Source organism: Pholis gunnellus, assembly GCF_910591455.1.
Source record: "Pholis gunnellus genome assembly, chromosome: 21".
In the NCBI taxonomy this organism is placed as follows: Eukaryota; Metazoa; Chordata; class Actinopteri; order Perciformes; family Pholidae; genus Pholis; species Pholis gunnellus.
Window position 1 is genome coordinate 14186905 of NC_136548.1, and position 17529 is coordinate 14204433.

The window sequence follows — 17529 nt, forward strand, 5'->3', positions numbered from 1 at the left end:
TCTTAATTAACATGCTGGGAGGGAAGGCATCGCACACTAGGGGGAACTCACACACATGCTGGCATACAACTTGTTGTTTCTCACTCATATACTGGCATTCGCACTTTTTTTTTTTTTTTTTCATGCAACAGAAGCAAAGAAAGACAATTTGCCACGATTGCTCTTTGAATTGTGATATATTCTCACTTTTTCCTTCTCATTATTCTCTCCGTGTTATATTCACTCAAGTGCGGCCAATTCCATTTCAGCGCTCTTCTCTCTGCCTCTCACGACCTTAATAACCTATTACACTTCAGTCTATTCATTACGTGGCAATCCCCCCCCCCCGCCCCCCCATCCCTTCCTCTCCAGCGGTTCCTCACCAAGTGTCTGTCATCTCCAGCCTGGCCTAGTGGGTGCGCGTTAAATTCCCCTCTTGTTCTCCTCATTATCGTGAACTACAAGTGTTATGCCAGAGGCTCCGCGGAGCAGAGAAAAGGAGGCCAACTAGACGTGCGGCGTGAATGGCGGCGTGAAGCTTAACGGGAGGTGTGAGAGCTATAGGGATGGTGGTGAGGAGAATGCTAGAAGGAATGCGGAGGAAGGGTGATGCTGGGGGAGGGTGAAGGAGACAGATAATGTCGCCCCTGCTTGTGCATGCCAACACAATAGTATGATCTTTTTTTTTCCGCAGATGTGTGTGTAGGTGTGCATATTTGTTCCTCTGTTGGCTTGCGTGTATGGCTGTGCATTTCTGTGTGAGAGAGTAGATAAGGGAGTGTGAGCTTAAGGATGATGGATTGCAAAACCTTGGTCTGGTGTCCTTGGGGGTCACTCAGTGTGTGCAAGGTAAGTAGCCATTGGCTGTCTGCTTCTCATTCTGAATTGTAATTGGCCAGTCCTGCCTGCTTCGGCTGCCACGACGCTTACAGGCTGCCGTTCGCCCATCTTCATCCTTTCTCAAAAACCTTTCCGACCTCTACTGCTACTGCACACACATACACACATTACGCAGACACACACATTCTTGCTTTTGACGAACATCACGAAATGAGCCGTGTTGTCAAACAAGACCGCATCACTTCCGACTGCCAGCACAGCTGTTCTCTCAAAAGGGAGGATGGCAGGTTTCATAACGAGTTTGGAACGCTACAGACTCACGACTGTCTCTCTCGCATCCACACTGTTTAATCTCCAACCCACATGAGTGATCAAAGCTTGTTTACACACCACTCCATGTACGATTAGAGGTATGGAAGGAAGTGTTTCTTCCAAGTGCTGGCATCAGTGCGGCTTTGCTTGACAATAACAACATTTTCAGCATCTTGAACAATATGTTTTGTACTGCACATCCAAATCAAATTTAACCAGGCCCAGCAGAGCTTTGTTTTACTCGGCTGGCTCGTATGAACACCCACCATTTTATCATCTTTGAGCAGTGTGGGAAGAAGCAATGTAGCTTGGATATTCTAGTCATCATTATAATAATGCTAAACAAGAGTGTAATGGGTCCACACTTCTTTGTTCTTCCTCCCTGTTCCCCTCTTCCACCTCTCCCTTTCTGTCTCAGCTCGCGAGGAGTACGTTGCCACCTTCAAGGGCTCTGAGTTCTTCTGCTACGACTTGTCGCCCAACCCCATCCAGTCGAGCAGCGATGAAATCACACTATCCTTCAAGACGCTGCAACGCAACGGCCTGATGCTTCACACCGGCAAGTCAGCCGACTACGTCAACCTAGCACTCAAGAACGGAGCCGTGTCGCTCGTCATCAACCTCGGCTCCGGGGCCTTCGAGGCCTTGGTGGAGCCCGTCAACGGCAAGTTCAACGACAACTCCTGGCACGACGTCAAGGTCACCCGCAACCTGAGACAGGTAACCAGACAGACAGGAGGTGGAGGAGGGAGCGACCGAGCAAACGGGAGGGGCGAGGAGATATGAAAGGATATTGATAAGCCTTGAAGAAGAAAGATGCGAAGGGTCATAGGGAGGGACAAAAAAAAAGATGGCAAGTCGTAGATTAATGGAATGGATGGAAGCATGCTTGGATTTCAGTTAGTTATGAAATGATTGTAAATCAGTGGAAGATTAATTGACAATTTTTGACAATTTTGATCATTTTGATGAACCCCTTATCAAGCAAAAATGCCAACCATTCGCTTGTTTCTGCTCATCTATTATGAGGATTTCCTGATTTCCTTGTTTTCTATAATTGTACATTGAATATATTTGGGTTTTTGGACTTTTTGTTGGACCGAACAAGAATTTAAAAAACTTGAGACCCGGCAAACTGATGGGCATTTTTGTCTGTTTTCCATTTTTATTGACTAAATTATTATTATTTTTAATTTATTAGTGAAAAATGGAAATGGTTGTTAGCCGCAATGTTGTTTATAATTCCTTGTTAAATAGTTTCAGTGTGTGTCTGACTTTGGTGAACCACAGTGATTGCTGCAGATGTTTCAGGGGCAGTGGGCAGCAGAAAAAGACTTTAGTCCGCAGCAAGAAACTAATCAATGTAGAAGCTACGGTCAGTGGTCTGTTGTCCATCCGCAGTGATGCTGTGGTAGGAGGAAAATACCTGAGGTTTTGGTCTTAGTTTACAGTGGGTTAACCACCAGACCAGCACTGCTTTCAGCTCTAGGTGAGTGATCTTTCCATTGTGTGTGTGTATGTGTGTGTGAGTGAGTGAGTGAGTGAGTGAGTGAGTGAATGAGAGAGAGAGTGAACTAGAGAACTATGAGGTTCAATAGCACTCAGGTGCTTGTAACCCACCTGTGCCCTGCCTCTACCGTTTGCCTGTTTGTACTACTAACTTTACTACTAACTTTACTAACCTGCTAGTGAAACTAACTAACCACCATCCATGGAATGATTCATTCTACTAACCTAACCTGTGCCCTTCTCCTAGCGAAACCACTCCAACCAACCTACTAACCACACCAGAGGCCTTCTAGCTTTCCTTTTTTTGTTCCCGAAGTTGTTCTGTTCACAGTTTTTTGCTTTCCTTTCTCCCCCTCTCCTACAAAGCACTCAGGCATTGGACACGCTATGGTAAACAAACTCCATTGTTCGGTAGATATCATTCTAATTGTTTCTTAGTTTGGGTTTGCCCCGTGTCTATTTCCTTTTTGAACCATAGACTTCAAAACTAAACCACTAAAAGGATAAATGCGGTTGGTAATCTTTTACGCTTAAAAAGCCCCCCCCTCCTTGCCAACCACTTTTTTTTCTTTAAATCCCCCCCCCCTTCTCTACCGTTTTTTTCACCCCATCTCTCTGTGACTGACATGTAGGCGTGTACTGATTGGCTCATCTCTCACCTGCACGCAAATGGCGAGCCCCCCTTCCTGCATGGCGTGACTCAGAAGCCCTTCCCCTCTCTGATTGGTCCATAAAATGGATAGAGAGTTCCCTCCTCCCCCCCTCTTTTTTTTCTTTCTTTTTCTTCTTTGGATTTTCAGTCCTCCACTCTGCCACTGCATGCTCTCCATGGTGCCACTGATTCATCCTGTCCTCGGTTTCTGTATCTGCTGTGTCCTCTTTGCCAGTGGTTGCATGCAGAGAGAGGAACAGGCTGCATGTTTTTATATATATATATATATTTATATGTACATATATATATTTATTTATGTGCGTATGTGTACGTGTGGAATGAGCCCTAACCCATCTAACACCTGTGTGTGTACATCAATATGTCTGTGTTCGTTCATGTGACATATCATTCGGAATTGCTGATCTAACAAACCCCCCCCACAGACCACAAACTAACCAACTAACACCATCATCACAACTCACCCTAACAACACAACAAACATAACATCATCACAACTACTAACAGCATTGAAACCATTAACCCTAACCTCAGTAACCCAACACAGCTTGGCCTGACACAAGTGGCACTACTGTGGCTGCCAGCAGTGCAACAACTAACATCTACTAACAAGCAAATAGTACTAACACCTACTGAAAAGCACGAAGAAGCCTGCGGAGACTTTACTAACACCTGCCTGGCTGGGCGAGTTTGCCCGGTAATGATAAGCACCTTCAGTGAGAGGAGACTTACTGCAGATGGAAAGTAAACACTCACAACCTTTATGGGCAGTTGAACATGGTCATTCATGTACTGTAGAATATTAGGGCAATAACATATCACTAACTCTGACGCATTTATGTGACAGGGTTGGGGAACCGGTGTAAGCTAAAAGCCCCATGCCGGCTATTATACAGCAGAATAGGCTGGTTAGAGTATAAGAGTACCAGCATCAGGTTCACTTTAGGTGGAGCATTAAGGAGAGTTGTTAGTATATTAGGAAGTAAATCTGCATCTTCTACTTTTAAGATAAAATAGCTTAGAGTCTGTGGCAGACACATAAGGAGGAACACTTTTAATGTAAAGGTTGCATTAGCGGACTTAGAGGATGTAGATAGCCTTTTAATGCAACGTCGGTTTAGTCGGTTTTGGGAAGTCAGTGCAATGCAGGGACAGAATGACAGACTTGTTTTGAAGTTTGGGTGTGAAGAGTCACAGTCCACCAGTGGTGGCACTGAAGCTTTGGAGACCAGTGAATCTTTGTTAATCACTTACAGGATCCAGTTTGTTGTTCTAAGCAATAGACTTAGACAGATTGAAGCAGGCAGAACACATTGTCTGATTCCTGTTAGAGTGCACAAGTGGTAGAAGGTGCTTCAGAGTGTTTTACTAACTGTGGGCAGAGTGAGCGAGTGGCATTCAGCAGTAAATAGCAACATATTTCCCATGTCAGTAATACAAGCAAAGGCGAGAGGCAGCACTACTCGATTACACCACACATTTAGCACTGATCCACACCAAAACAAAGTCCCAACAGCACAACTAGCCAATTCCCCCAAACCAATCAGGCCTTCTTCCCACCACAATGCATACACATTGGTTACCAGAGTAACGGGGGCTAATTTGGCTGGTCAGCGCCGAGCTAGCGCTTAGCGCTGCCTTTGGTGTGAGTATATAGCGTGTCCTTTCCCTGTGCTTTGTTGTGTAGGTGACCATCTCTGTGGACGGCATCCTGACCACCACGGGCTACACCCAAGAGGACTACACCATGCTGGGCTCTGACGACTTCTTCTACGTGGGAGGGAGCCCCAGCACCGCCGACCTGCCCGGTTCTCCAGTCAGCAATAACTTCATGGGCTGTCTCAAAGAGGTGGGATGTTTGCATGATGAACGCATGTGTGTGTGTATAACACGTTAGACATACTAGTACTCGATTATTCTCTTCCAGTATACTGCAATAAAGCAAATGTTTGCAAAATTACAGATGAGTCAAGCTGTTTTATATCAGACTATTAACTACAATTTGCTCAGAATTATTTAATTACACTGAATTTAGACTGAATGCGCTGCTGATATCATCTGCACGTGATCATTTCTTCACAATTTAATTACACTGAATAAAAATATTTAATTAGTTCATACACTCATGCTGCACAGATTTTCTATACTCTCAAGTTTTAAGAAACTCTTATCTTCTTTTTCTCTTACTTTCTTACTTTATTCCTTCCCTTTCTGTCACACATCACGCCAACATTCTACACACATTATCTTATAAAGATAACGCACACACACACGCACAGAAATGCGTCCATTTGGCACACACACACATGGACACACGCCCTCCACAGCATCAGAGAGAATCAGTGATGAGTGTCGTTGAGGGAGTAGATACAGCACTAAGCACTAACATGCTAATTAGCTACGCCACAGAGATGCTCCATCCATCCGCTGTGCTTGAAATGGGCCACAACACTGCAACAACAAAAACTCACATATGACACACCGATGAGAACACACTGATACACTTACACGTACGCATAAGCTCGATTTTAGCGCACACAGACGCGTGCATGCGCATACATGTGCTGGATCGCACAATTATCTCTGCCAAAGCGCACACAGACAAAAATATTCGAGCACGAATAAACGCACAAATGCACACACAGCACCTGATACAACAACAAAACTTACAAATACATTGTCACACCCATTATATACACACACACAGCCGGAGTCTCCCTTTCAGTTACACAGACTCACGCAGAGGCATATACAAACAACCAAACAAGCCGACAGATGATGTGCCAAACAGAGAGCTATCTGTATCGGTGGTGAATGCGCGCTCTGTGTTGCTTCATTAAGACTGATGGCGTTTAAATGAGGCTGCCGCTGTCATAGTGAACCCTCCACTGGCAAATTTACATATTTAATACGATGATATGATAATCCATGTGAGCAAATTAAGATGTATGCAGTGAATCACGCGCATGAGCGATCGCGGCTGTAACAATTTGGTGCATTTGGTGCGGCGCAGGCACACACACACGCGCTCGCTAACACCATTTTTGCACACTTGCAGCACTTTTATTGAAGAATCACACTCATTGCCCTGCACGCAGACTCAAAAGCACATGATATACAAAAAAGAATACATAGAGAGGAAATGTTGTGATGTTGCCGAGTTGCTCACAGGTCATAGAAAGAGGTCTGGATTAATAAAGCCGAGCCTGTGTGCGCCCGTCTCTCTCGACATCAAAATGCTCAGCACAAGCACGCTCTTTACAATCTATGCTGCTCAGTCAGAGAGCGTACTGTGTCAGGGAAAAGGAAAGAGAGAGAAACAGAAAAGGGCAGAGGAGAGAAAGAGTAAAAGCGATCCTGCAAGTGGCACGGACGAATAGGAGTTAAGATGAGGCTGGAGTGGCTCGCTGCTTTTAAGGTTGTCACTTTCATATAAAAACACTTTAAAAAATATGTTCTCTGAGTTGAAAGATTAATGGACGTCTGGTCATATTTTAGGTGTCTTGTTCCCTCTTTATCTTTTCAGCATTCTCTTCTTTTCTGACTTCTGAAAAGGTTGATCAAAGCGTGTCTTGTTGTTTAGAAAAATGACAATATTCAAATTCTGTGCCACAACATTTATATACAGTGCGGTACGTTTAAGAAAATAAAGGCTTGTTTTTTATTTATTCCAAAGGTGAATAAATCTGTCGTTCGTTTCCCTTCAATCCCCTAAAGGTGGTGTACAAGAACAATGATGTACGGTTGGAGCTGTCTAGACTGGCTAAACAGGGAGACCCAAAGATGAAGGTATGTACTTTCAACATTACGTACAACATTATCCTCTTTTACACCGAATACAGAGATTATTTTGTATCACAGCCTCCTGTCAGGCCCTGTGATATATGTAATGTAGGAATTTTAAGTAAATGGGATTATGTTTTTGAGAGGCAGCCCCAAGCTTTTGTCTTTTAGTCCGTTTACAACTGGAAGCAACTGGCTTCATTTCAATCCCAGGCTACAAAGGAACCATTTTGTTCTTGATGTTCACTGGGCATCAGTTTAACTAACAAGCCACTTTTTTGAAGGCTTGAACCCCTAAACATTCATTTATTTTACCTCTTCCTGCCCCAGGTAAGTGGGGTGGTGTCCTTTAAGTGCGAGAGTGTGGCCACGCTGGACCCCGTGACCTTCGACACCCCCGAGTCCTTTGTGGCACTGAGCAAGTGGTCAGCGAAGAAGGCCGGATCGATCTCGTTCGACTTCAGGACCACGGAGCCAAACGGGTTGATGCTTTTCAGCCATGGCAAACCCCGGCAGCAGGAACGCAAGGATCCACGCACGCCTCCTACGCTTAAGGTGACTATATATCTTTTTTTAAACACCCAGGAAAACAAGACTAACCGTTCACTGCCTGGACTTAGACACAGGGATTCTTTTAGCTAAATGCTAACAATGTCAGCATTGTTCACAATGGCAATGCTAGCATGCTGATGTTATGATGTTCATCATCATAGTTTGGCGTGTTAGTATGCCAACATTTGCTAATTAGCACTACACCCAGAGTCCATCTGAGGCTGGTGGGGATGTCATTAGTTTAGCAGGTATTTGACCAAGAATATAAAAAAAACGTATGCGATTTCACTCTTTGCAAAAAAAAATCCAGAATGGTAGATGTAAAATATCATGCATTTAATCATCCTCTCCTATACACCATTAATTCCTGATTGTCCCTGAAATGTTAAATTGGGTTGGATCTCCAGAATTAAGGCAATCTAGAAATCCCCATCCCTCACGAGTCAAATGTAGTTATTTTAAAAAGCATACTAGTCTTTGCTTGAATTGAATGGGGTTGCTCAAAGAACCTGATTATAAATGCACCCCAGCCCCAATCACCTTATTGTAACGTGCAGCTTCAATTTGCATTTTTATTGCTAGCCCTCAACATGTCTTTTTGCAGAATATTAATACCTTGTCTGTGTAACTTGCAGGTGGATTTCTTTGCCATTGAGATGCTGGATGGTCACCTCTACCTGCTGCTGGATATGGGCTCGGGAACCACCAAGACCAAGGCTATGGACAGAAAGGTCAACGACGGAGAATGGTATCATGTGGACTTCCAGAGGGACGGACGCTCAGGTACACTCGCAGCTCTCTCAGCTCTGACGCTAACCCTGAGCACAGAGGGTGATAAGGAGGAGGTGGAGGATGATGAGTAGGCGAGTTTGTGCTTCAGCCTTTTATAGTAAGCACGAAGCTAGCGAGGCCATGCGGCTGCTGCCACCCGTCTGCTGCCTGTATTTGATTCAAACTGGGTTGTAAGGGTTCTATGCGTTAACAGTTTTAACACAATTGATATACAGTAGCAGTATCACATTTATTGTAATGTGGTGTTACGATATCACTGAGACTGTCATTAAAGCAGTTGGGAGCCTCTTTTTCATGCTTCCTGTGGGGCGATGCATAACACATACTCACACAATGCCTATTGTTGTTTCTTCTTACAGGTATTCTATCCTGGTCCTTTGAACACATGAGCCAAATGTACAACACCAGCATTTTAAATGTTTTTCATCGTATAATTACATTTTTCATGCCAGTATTAATTACTGTCGAGAAAGCCGCAGTAGCAGCAGCTGACAGTCCTTTCTTTGAGGGTCTTGTCCGTTTACTGTAACTGTTCCAATGTCTAAAAAGAGATGATTAATTATTCATTGGTGACAAAATGTTGGACATAGCACTTTTAACCCTGGATGGCCTTAGAGGAGCTGACCGATGACTATGGCCAGTTTAATTCCATTGCTTCTGATTAAAGAAGTAATGAGTGGTGGTGATGTTGAAGGAGGAGTAGAAAGATGAGGGGGAAGGGTGATGATGATAACGATGATGATGGTAGTCATAATGGTGGTGGTGGTGATGAGGATGTTCACACTGAAGGTCATAATGATTGCTGATGTTGTTTTGACGTCCCCAGGAACCATCTCGGTGAACAGTGTGAGAACAGCGTACACGGCTCCGGGTGACAGCGAGATCCTGGACCTGGATGAGACGTTGTACCTCGGAGGACTACCGGAAGAACGCGCTGGACTCATTTTCCCTACAGAGGTGTGTGTGTGTGTGTGTGTGTGTTGATGTTCTGTGTCTGCAGTACAAAATACGTAGGTCGATAGCATAGAGCTGCAGCAAACAGTCAATTAATTAATTAATCACTCGAAAGAAAACTAACCGTTCAAGTTATTTTCCAAGCTTCTGGTTCCAGATTCTGAAATGGTGGAATTTGCCGTTTTTTTCTTGTCTTATATAGTAAATTGAGTATTTTGGACTGTTGGTTGAAGTCACCTTGAGCTCCAGAAGATGTGAGATGCATTTTTCACTGTCTGATTTTATGGAGCAAACGATGATCAATCAATTAGGGAAATAATGGCCAGATTAATGAAAATAATTCTTAGTTGCAGCTTGATATATTTTCCATAGTAAGGCACTCTAACCCTCTATATTAAATTAGTTTAACTTTGTTACCATCATATCTCATCTTTTAGATTAAATTATATTATATTAGATTTATTCAACCATGCCATTCTGCCATTGAGATATTCACATTGTCTTTGATGTTTGTTTCTTTTCTTTAAGTTGATTGTTTCTTTTATGACATGGTTTTGCAACCTTTCTTATTATTATTCACAACTAACAGGAATACCACTGTTCAAGAGTGGAGACAAGGATTAATTGATTGATCATTCGATCAACTGAAAATTATCATCTGCAGCTATTTTAATAATCCTTGAATACATTTTTTAGGCAAAAATGTCATTGGATGACGTCACCTTGTGCTCGAGGATATTGTGATCGGCATTTTTTATTGTTTTCAATTTATTTATATAGACAGAACGATTAATTGATTAATCGGGAAAATAATTGTCCGATTAATCGCAGAAAAAAAGAATCGCAATATTTTTTGTAAATTTTTTTACTAATAATAGTTACACTGAAGTAGAAATATATATATATAAAATTAATTTAGGAGTACAAGTAAGCTCTCAGGGTGAAAGTGTGACAAAAATGTCAAGAACTAGAGCTGCTGTTCTAGCTTTTAACTGTGCTTTGAAGAAGCTACTTGATTTAATATGGCTTCATTTTACCACCAAATGCTGAAACAAATGGTGGTCAAATTCCTCCATGTGAAACTACTCAACACTGGCGACGTCTTCCTCAGGTGTGGACGGCTCTGTTGAATTACGGTTACGTTGGCTGCATCAGAGACCTGTTTGTGGACGGGCAGAGCAAAGACATCCGGCGGCTGGCCGAGGCCCAGAGAGCGGTGGGGGTGAAGCCCTCGTGCTCGAGAGAGCCGCCCAAACAGTGCCTGTCCAACCCCTGCCAGCACAACGGCATCTGCAGGGAGGGGTGGAATCGCTACGTCTGCGACTGCTCTGGGACGGGATACCTGGGACGCTCCTGTGAGAGAGGTGAGGATGACGTGGCGGGAAAGGACGAGAATAACACTTTTGCAGCTTGTATAGTAATTTGGAATACATGTTTGAGTCACATTTTCACAATAGAGATGAGTAAAACTGGCTAATTACAGTCACCATCCAGCAACATTTTGTGAAAAATCAATAATATGTCATGATGCAATATGAGTCATAACGACAGCTTTGACATTCGCTTTTTGGCTTGAGAACATTGAGTAATACCAAAGAGATGAGCAACAGAAGACAGATGGTGCGGTGGGAAATGTTTTAAAGTCAGAAGTAACTCCATCAATCACTGAAAATATATTATGATCATCAGTTATATTGGGCGATAAAACCTTTATTCATTATACTTTTAAGTTGTGCTTTTTTTTCCTTTAAAAGGTCAATCCTGATAAGATTACATCACTTAGTACTTACTCTGATGCGTGCTAAAAAGGTACCCTCATACAGATTTATGGCAGATAAAAATGTGGCTAAACTATTCAAATAAAAAGTCTTGCAGATTGAGTTTTGGTAAGTTCGTCCTTGGTGATGGAGAATAGGAAGGTGAAAATGAAAAAGAGAGTGGCAGGTAGAAAGTAGGTACTTTAGAGAAATGTGGATATAAAAAAAAAAAATGGGCAAGGACAAAACGAGCCTGCTTGTACAACAACAACAAAATAATCATATATTCTGTTATTGGCTGTTTGAAAAACACACATTCTGTATGAAAGTGACAATAGTAAGATGGAGGCAGGTAAGGGAGAAGATCAAAAGGGGGTAAAAGAGAAGAGGTGGGAGGCAGCAGAGCTGCAGACAGGTCTATTGGACTGCTATGGATGTAGAGACTGGGAATCGATGGGAGAGGAAATGTGCAGAAAGCAGAGAGCAGGAGCTGTGACCGAGGAGGGTGGAACCACCGGGCCGGAACCGCCATATGACAGCAGGTGAGGCGATGAGGAGGAATGGGAGATGGGAGTAGAGAGTCTAACGGAAAAAGAGAGAGAGAGAGAGAGAGAGAGAGAGTTATGAGAAAAGGTATGAATTCAGTCCGAGAGAGAGAACGTAGGGAAGATTGGCAGTGGGACTGATACAGGCCCGTTGAAAGAAGCGAGATGGAGTCAGACAAGGAGAAGAGAAGAAATGTTGTTTGTGCCACAACTGCTGACGCGTCTCAAGTGATGATTGTACTATCATCTAACGGGAGATATAGACACACGCACGCACGCACACTTTCTGAAAGGTGTTGATATGAAAATGTTTTATTTGGGAGGACAAACATCCGCAGTGTATGTTTATCATAGCAATGCACCCTCTCTCTCTCTCTCTCTCTCTCTCTTTCTCTTAGCTCTGTCTTCCCTTCCTCTGATTTTTTTCATCCCTCTCTGTGTGCATTGAGGGGTCACTAACTGGTGGTTCAGTGGATTAAAGGAAGCACAGATGGAGAAGCAGATGGAGAGAGTGATTGGCCGTGTTTACGCCTTCTACCTGCGGTTTTTCTCCCTCCCTTTTTTTCTCCTCCCTCCTTCTCTCTCTCTTTTGCTCTCTCTCTCTCTCTCCTTTGTACCCTCTCTCTCTTCTTTAATGAACAAAGATGGTCGCTGCGCTCTGGCTCCAAGATGGATTTTTATTTTGTAAAGATCAGTCACACACACACATATTTCTAGCGACACATTTGTGCAACACATTTTGACACATTTTCAGCTCTTTCCTCCCGCTCACTTGCTGTTCACACTGGTGGGTTACCTTTTTTTATAACTTGTCCTGCTTTCTCTAAGGAAGCCCACTCTTGCCAAGAAAAGCAAACAATGGATGAATTGTATGAAAATTTCATCTGAACCTTTCAGTTGTAAAAGTTTGAGTCTCCCTTTTCAGTACGATATAGCAGATCTTTCCACACTCTTTCATTTTTCACAGTAAATTAAATTCTCCATCTCCAAATAGTTCTGGATAACAATGTCAATATACAGTTGACCTTTACACATCCCTCTTTCAACTAAAGTTCATATTGCTCCCAAACAATTCAGCTTTTTTAAAGATTAAAATACGAGCTAATAATAAGTCAGTCAAAATGATGGTTTTAAATTTAAATGATTGATAATAATCAAAAATATGTGTTTTTAGGTAAAAATTATGGGGCTGAGTACCACAGGATAATCTAAAAACGTAGAAAAGTCTTGAGAGATTAAAAACAGCAGAACTAATATCAGTTCCCGAAAAGAATTCAAGGTAATATGGGGTGAGTGATTGATTTATTTGTGCATGAAGTGTTAGAATATCAGCAGTCTTATCCTTTCACTACTTATTCTGTTTATGGCACATCTGGTGTGTGCTCCAGGTGTTAAATGATGCGACTGTATGCAACACGGCCTGTGTGCATTGCACTTTGTCTTCTTTTTTTTTTCTCGCATAAATGGGCTTCTGTACTTCCTCCTCACCAACCCTCCCTGCTCTATTTGCCTGGTATTTGATCAGGTGCCGTGGTGAGGAAAATGTAGTCAGCCATCAGAAATTTGTGCACGTGTGTGTGTTTAGTGTGCTTGGGCGGGTGTGTGTGTGTGACTGTTAGTTATGTTATCTGTGATATAACAGGCCAACCACCTCCTTTTTTTCCCTCAAGTTAATGAGGGTTCATTTACATTTTAGCCACGAGCTCTTCTCCCTCCTCCCCCTCCTTTCTCTCTGTCTTACTCTGTCCCTATTTTCTCCCCCCCCTGCTCTCACTTTACTAAACCCTCCTCTGTTCACACTTAAATTCACTCACTTATTCTGACATGCACGCACAAACACATACGCACACTATCTCTCTCTTTCCCTCCTTCTCGAGCTCATCAGTATTCATGAGGCCTCCCTCTCTTCCTGTTCTCTTGTTTTTGCCCTGGCTCCAACTGTCTCCCACGGAAACAGGGAGAGCGAAAGGGAGAGAAAAAGCGAGGGAGGAGTGGAATAGAGAGATATAAGCAGAAGGGAAGAAGGACTGAGAGATAAAGACACAGAGACATGGAGAGAGTGTGTTTAGCTGTGTATGTAATTGGCCAATAAAAAACAGGGTTCTCAGAGGTAAACAGTTTAGTGGTTGGGGATTGGCCCCAGCAGGTAGCAGGGAGAGAAGATTATGAATATGTAAATGAGTATGCAAAAGACATTAAAGCGGGATCACCTGAGCTTGTTACATTATGACTCCAGGGTCTGGGATGTCAGCGACGGTGGCTAACACACTCAACGGCGTGCATTCTGATTCGACCGGATAACAGGGCCGGCCGACCAGCTGCGGCTATTTTTACATCCTCTTTTGTGAGGGAGTGATGATGAATTTAGGGTGGAAAGTGATGGGGGGGGGGGGGGAACAAGGACCGCGCTGCAAAAATACTTCGTCATATTTAAATCTGATTAACTCAACGTCAAATTTCCTTTGTCTCCTCCCACCTCATGTGTTTTCTCCTTGTCAATCTTATGTGTCCACCCACCTCGCTCTGCTCCGCCGCCATCTCCGTCTTCCTCCGCTTTTCTATCACTTTTTCTTTTCTTTTTTTTTAAACCGTCCGTTCGTTCCCTTTCTGTTCCCCCAGATGCGACTATCCTGTCGTACGACGGCAGCAAGTTTATGAAGGTGCAGCTACCTGTGGCAATGCACACCGAGGCGGAGGACGTCTCACTGCGCTTCCGCTCCCAGCGGGCCTATGGCGTTCTCATGGCAACCACATCCCGTAACTCCGCAGACACCCTTCGTCTGGAGCTGGACGGCGGCCGAGTCCGCCTCACTGTCAACCTAGGTACACACGTGCACACAATTATGTGGATTCTCCAGCGTAGTTTGATTACCTGCCAGGGGATACTGCAGCTGATACTGGCCTCTTGGCTATTTCTTGCATAGGAATGTCATTAAATGTTGATTAATATGATATTATCCCTGGAAAGTAGGTACACTTTCTATAGGTATATGGTATGCTGTATGGCACATACAGGTTATCTTTGAATACACACACAAACATACACTATTGATGGTTAGTGGCATTGTTTTTGCGTTGAACAGAGGGTCGAGCCTCAAGCTGCATTCTCTGCTCACTCCCAGTGGACCTGTGCATCCCTAACACTTTCAACAATCAATGCAGATACTCACAGACTGTACACTCAAATAGTAAAACTCCACACATAGTTGCAACTGCTAAACACATTTCCAGCCTCACTCGTTCACAGTCGCACACTTTCACGTTAATTCAATACATGCTAACACACATAGACTAACAGAGGGGTGCATGAGTTGGTCTCTGGTTGTCTGCAGCCGCGTCTTTTCTGTGGTTGACGCCACACGACACACCAAGGCATCATGGGTAAATGAAGAGCAAAACAATGTATAGTAACGGGGCAAAATCTTCCGAACATTTTTCGGAGATTTGCGCTCTGGATGGGCGACAAAAATTATGGGATGTGTTCGATGTCACTAGACAAACTGACACACATGACCCATCTCAGTCTCCTGATGCTTTTTTATTGGTGACTGAAACTGTCGCTCAGGCCAGAGCAGCCAATCAGCACACTGCTCACGCTGGGACACACCGCTCTCCTCAACATGTTACTGTTTAATGTAAAGATCTTGATCCGGATTTCACTCTTTATTGGCCAAACATCAAAGTCTCCGAAATTGCATTTTTGCAACACGCTGTTGTAAGAAAATACACGGTCCAGCTTGAGGTCCTGTGGCGAAGGAGAGTGTGTGTTTTCTCGGCAGTGTGCGTGTGTGTGTGCGTGTTTGTATATATATATATATGCGTGCAGGGTGTGTCGATGTGTGCGTCCCCAGGGGCGTGGAGAGTTTGTATATGTGTGCAGCATTAACCCTCTGCTCTGCTCTCCCTCCAGACTGTATCAGGATAAACTGTACAGCCAGTAAGTGATCCTCCATCTCACCTAACCCCTCCCCTCTTCCTCCTCAGTGTGTGTGTGTGTGTGTGTGTGTGTGACTATTTCTCACTCGCTCTGTCTTGTCAGTCCATCTGATCATAATCCATTATTCAACATATCTGTGTACCATGTGTTTGTGTGCTTATATATGTGTATGAGAGTGTGTGTGTGTGTGTGTGTGTGTGTTGGACAGGGGAGGTGCACATATGCGTGTTTGTGTCTGCATGTTCAGCTACACCACAGGAGTGGTGCGATTTCTGCTGAGGGCCAGGGTTTTCCAGGTCGGCCATTTTAGCAAGGAAGGATAGACGGAAGAGAAGACGGTGGGGGTTGAAGGGAGGAGAAGAGAAAAAAAGAAAGAGAAGAAGAGGGACAAAAAAATGAGGTTGAGGTGTTTAGGTAAAATTAGGTGTTGTTGGGTAGTGTGACTGTTGGATGACTGCAACTAAAAGCTGCAGGGTAATTACTTACCAGAGACAAAAGACATGTTACCCCTCTGTACCTTCATCCCGACGTCTGTCTGGTTGCTTTCTTTGTTTCCTCGTTCTTCCTCTCTAAACGGTACATGAGGGATTTTTGTGAAGTGTTTCATTCAGCGTGTTTAGTGTGTGCTTACCTATGAGTGCCTTTGCATTCTGTCTGTTCTGTGCCCCATCTACATGTGTGTGTTTTCTGGTGTGTGTGTGTGTGTGTGTGTGTGTGTGTGTGTGTGTGTGTGTGTGTGTGTGTGTGTGTGTGAGTGTGTGTGTGTGTGTGTGTGATTCTGTTCATGCTGCTGTGAGTGAAGCCGAATCCCTGATGAAGTTTAATTCCCTCACGTGGAGTTTCTTTCTGTCACGACCATAGAGAAAGAGAGAGAGAAAGAGAGAGAAAGAGAGAGACGAGAGAGAGAGAGAGAGAGAGAGAGAGAGAGAGAGACGAATGCTCTGTGACGGCAAAGAGGTGGTGAAATGGACGACTGCAGTTGCCATAGAAACCCTATTAGCCACACAGCGCTGTTGCTATCCCGCATGTCTGTCGGCCAATTTTAGACCGGTTGTCTCAATGAACATTTAAGTAGGCAGCCACTTTTCTGGCACACCGTGTGCATACAATAAATTATACATCTGATATTCGAGGGGGAAGAAGAAAAAATGATTTAACAGCCAGGCGCCGCTGAAATAGTCCACTCAGCAGTCAAATAAAAGCCTCGGCATGGGAGAGATTTCAGGCTTATCCGGCAGAAAAGCCATTTGTTATTTGGAGCTAATGAAATATGAAACGCTTTGTTTTCATTATCCTGCTCTTATAATATAAACTAGCTTGTGTCATCATTTGATTTGAATTCTATTTCCATTGTAACAAACGGTCCATTCTGTTTGATTTGTCTCGCCTCGTCGTCTGTTGGTTTGAACAGCGGAGAGCGCAGACTGTCTGCTGACCGCCATAGCGATCGCTAGCAGCTCTACTTTAAACCAAGCTCACCCTGCTGCTGAACGCACTCTTAGCACTGACCCAAAATAGGTGCATGTGTGTGTGTGTGTGTGTGTGTGTTGGTTGGCGTGTATATTTGTGCCTTCCCAGGTTGACACAGATCACTGCCTCACTCTCACCACGGTCTGCTCGCTCTTTGAGTATTTGGTTACATATGAAAAAACACACACGCATCAACTCACACATACATGCACATATTCTCTCCTTCGCTCAGCGTTAGGCAGTGATCCATGGTAACAGGATGAGATGCTCATGCCCAGAGCACAGCTGAGTCTCCTCAGGGGAACCCTGTGTCCTCTCCTAACACACAACACACACTCTTTTAGCTTTGCAGCCACACACACACACACACACACGTGCATTTCACACTGCCATTTTGCCATTTTGAGTGACTTTTCGTATTATATTTGC

General features: G+C 43.8%; 1 protein-coding gene across 1 annotated transcript in view; it reads left to right on the forward strand.

Moving 5' to 3' along the window:
* Nucleotides 1-17529, forward strand: part of nrxn1a (neurexin 1a) — a gene marked incomplete at both ends in the record, with an annotated part of 49652 nt that overhangs the window by 16850 nt on the left and 15273 nt on the right. Inside the window, 10 exon segments of the mRNA XM_079182577.1 lie at nt 1550-1851; nt 3007-3030; nt 4998-5159; nt 7028-7099; nt 7424-7648; nt 8281-8428; nt 9264-9394; nt 10503-10755; nt 14313-14516; nt 15604-15630. Coding sequence (XP_079038703.1) covers nt 1550-1851; nt 3007-3030; nt 4998-5159; nt 7028-7099; nt 7424-7648; nt 8281-8428; nt 9264-9394; nt 10503-10755; nt 14313-14516; nt 15604-15630 — 1548 coding nt within the window.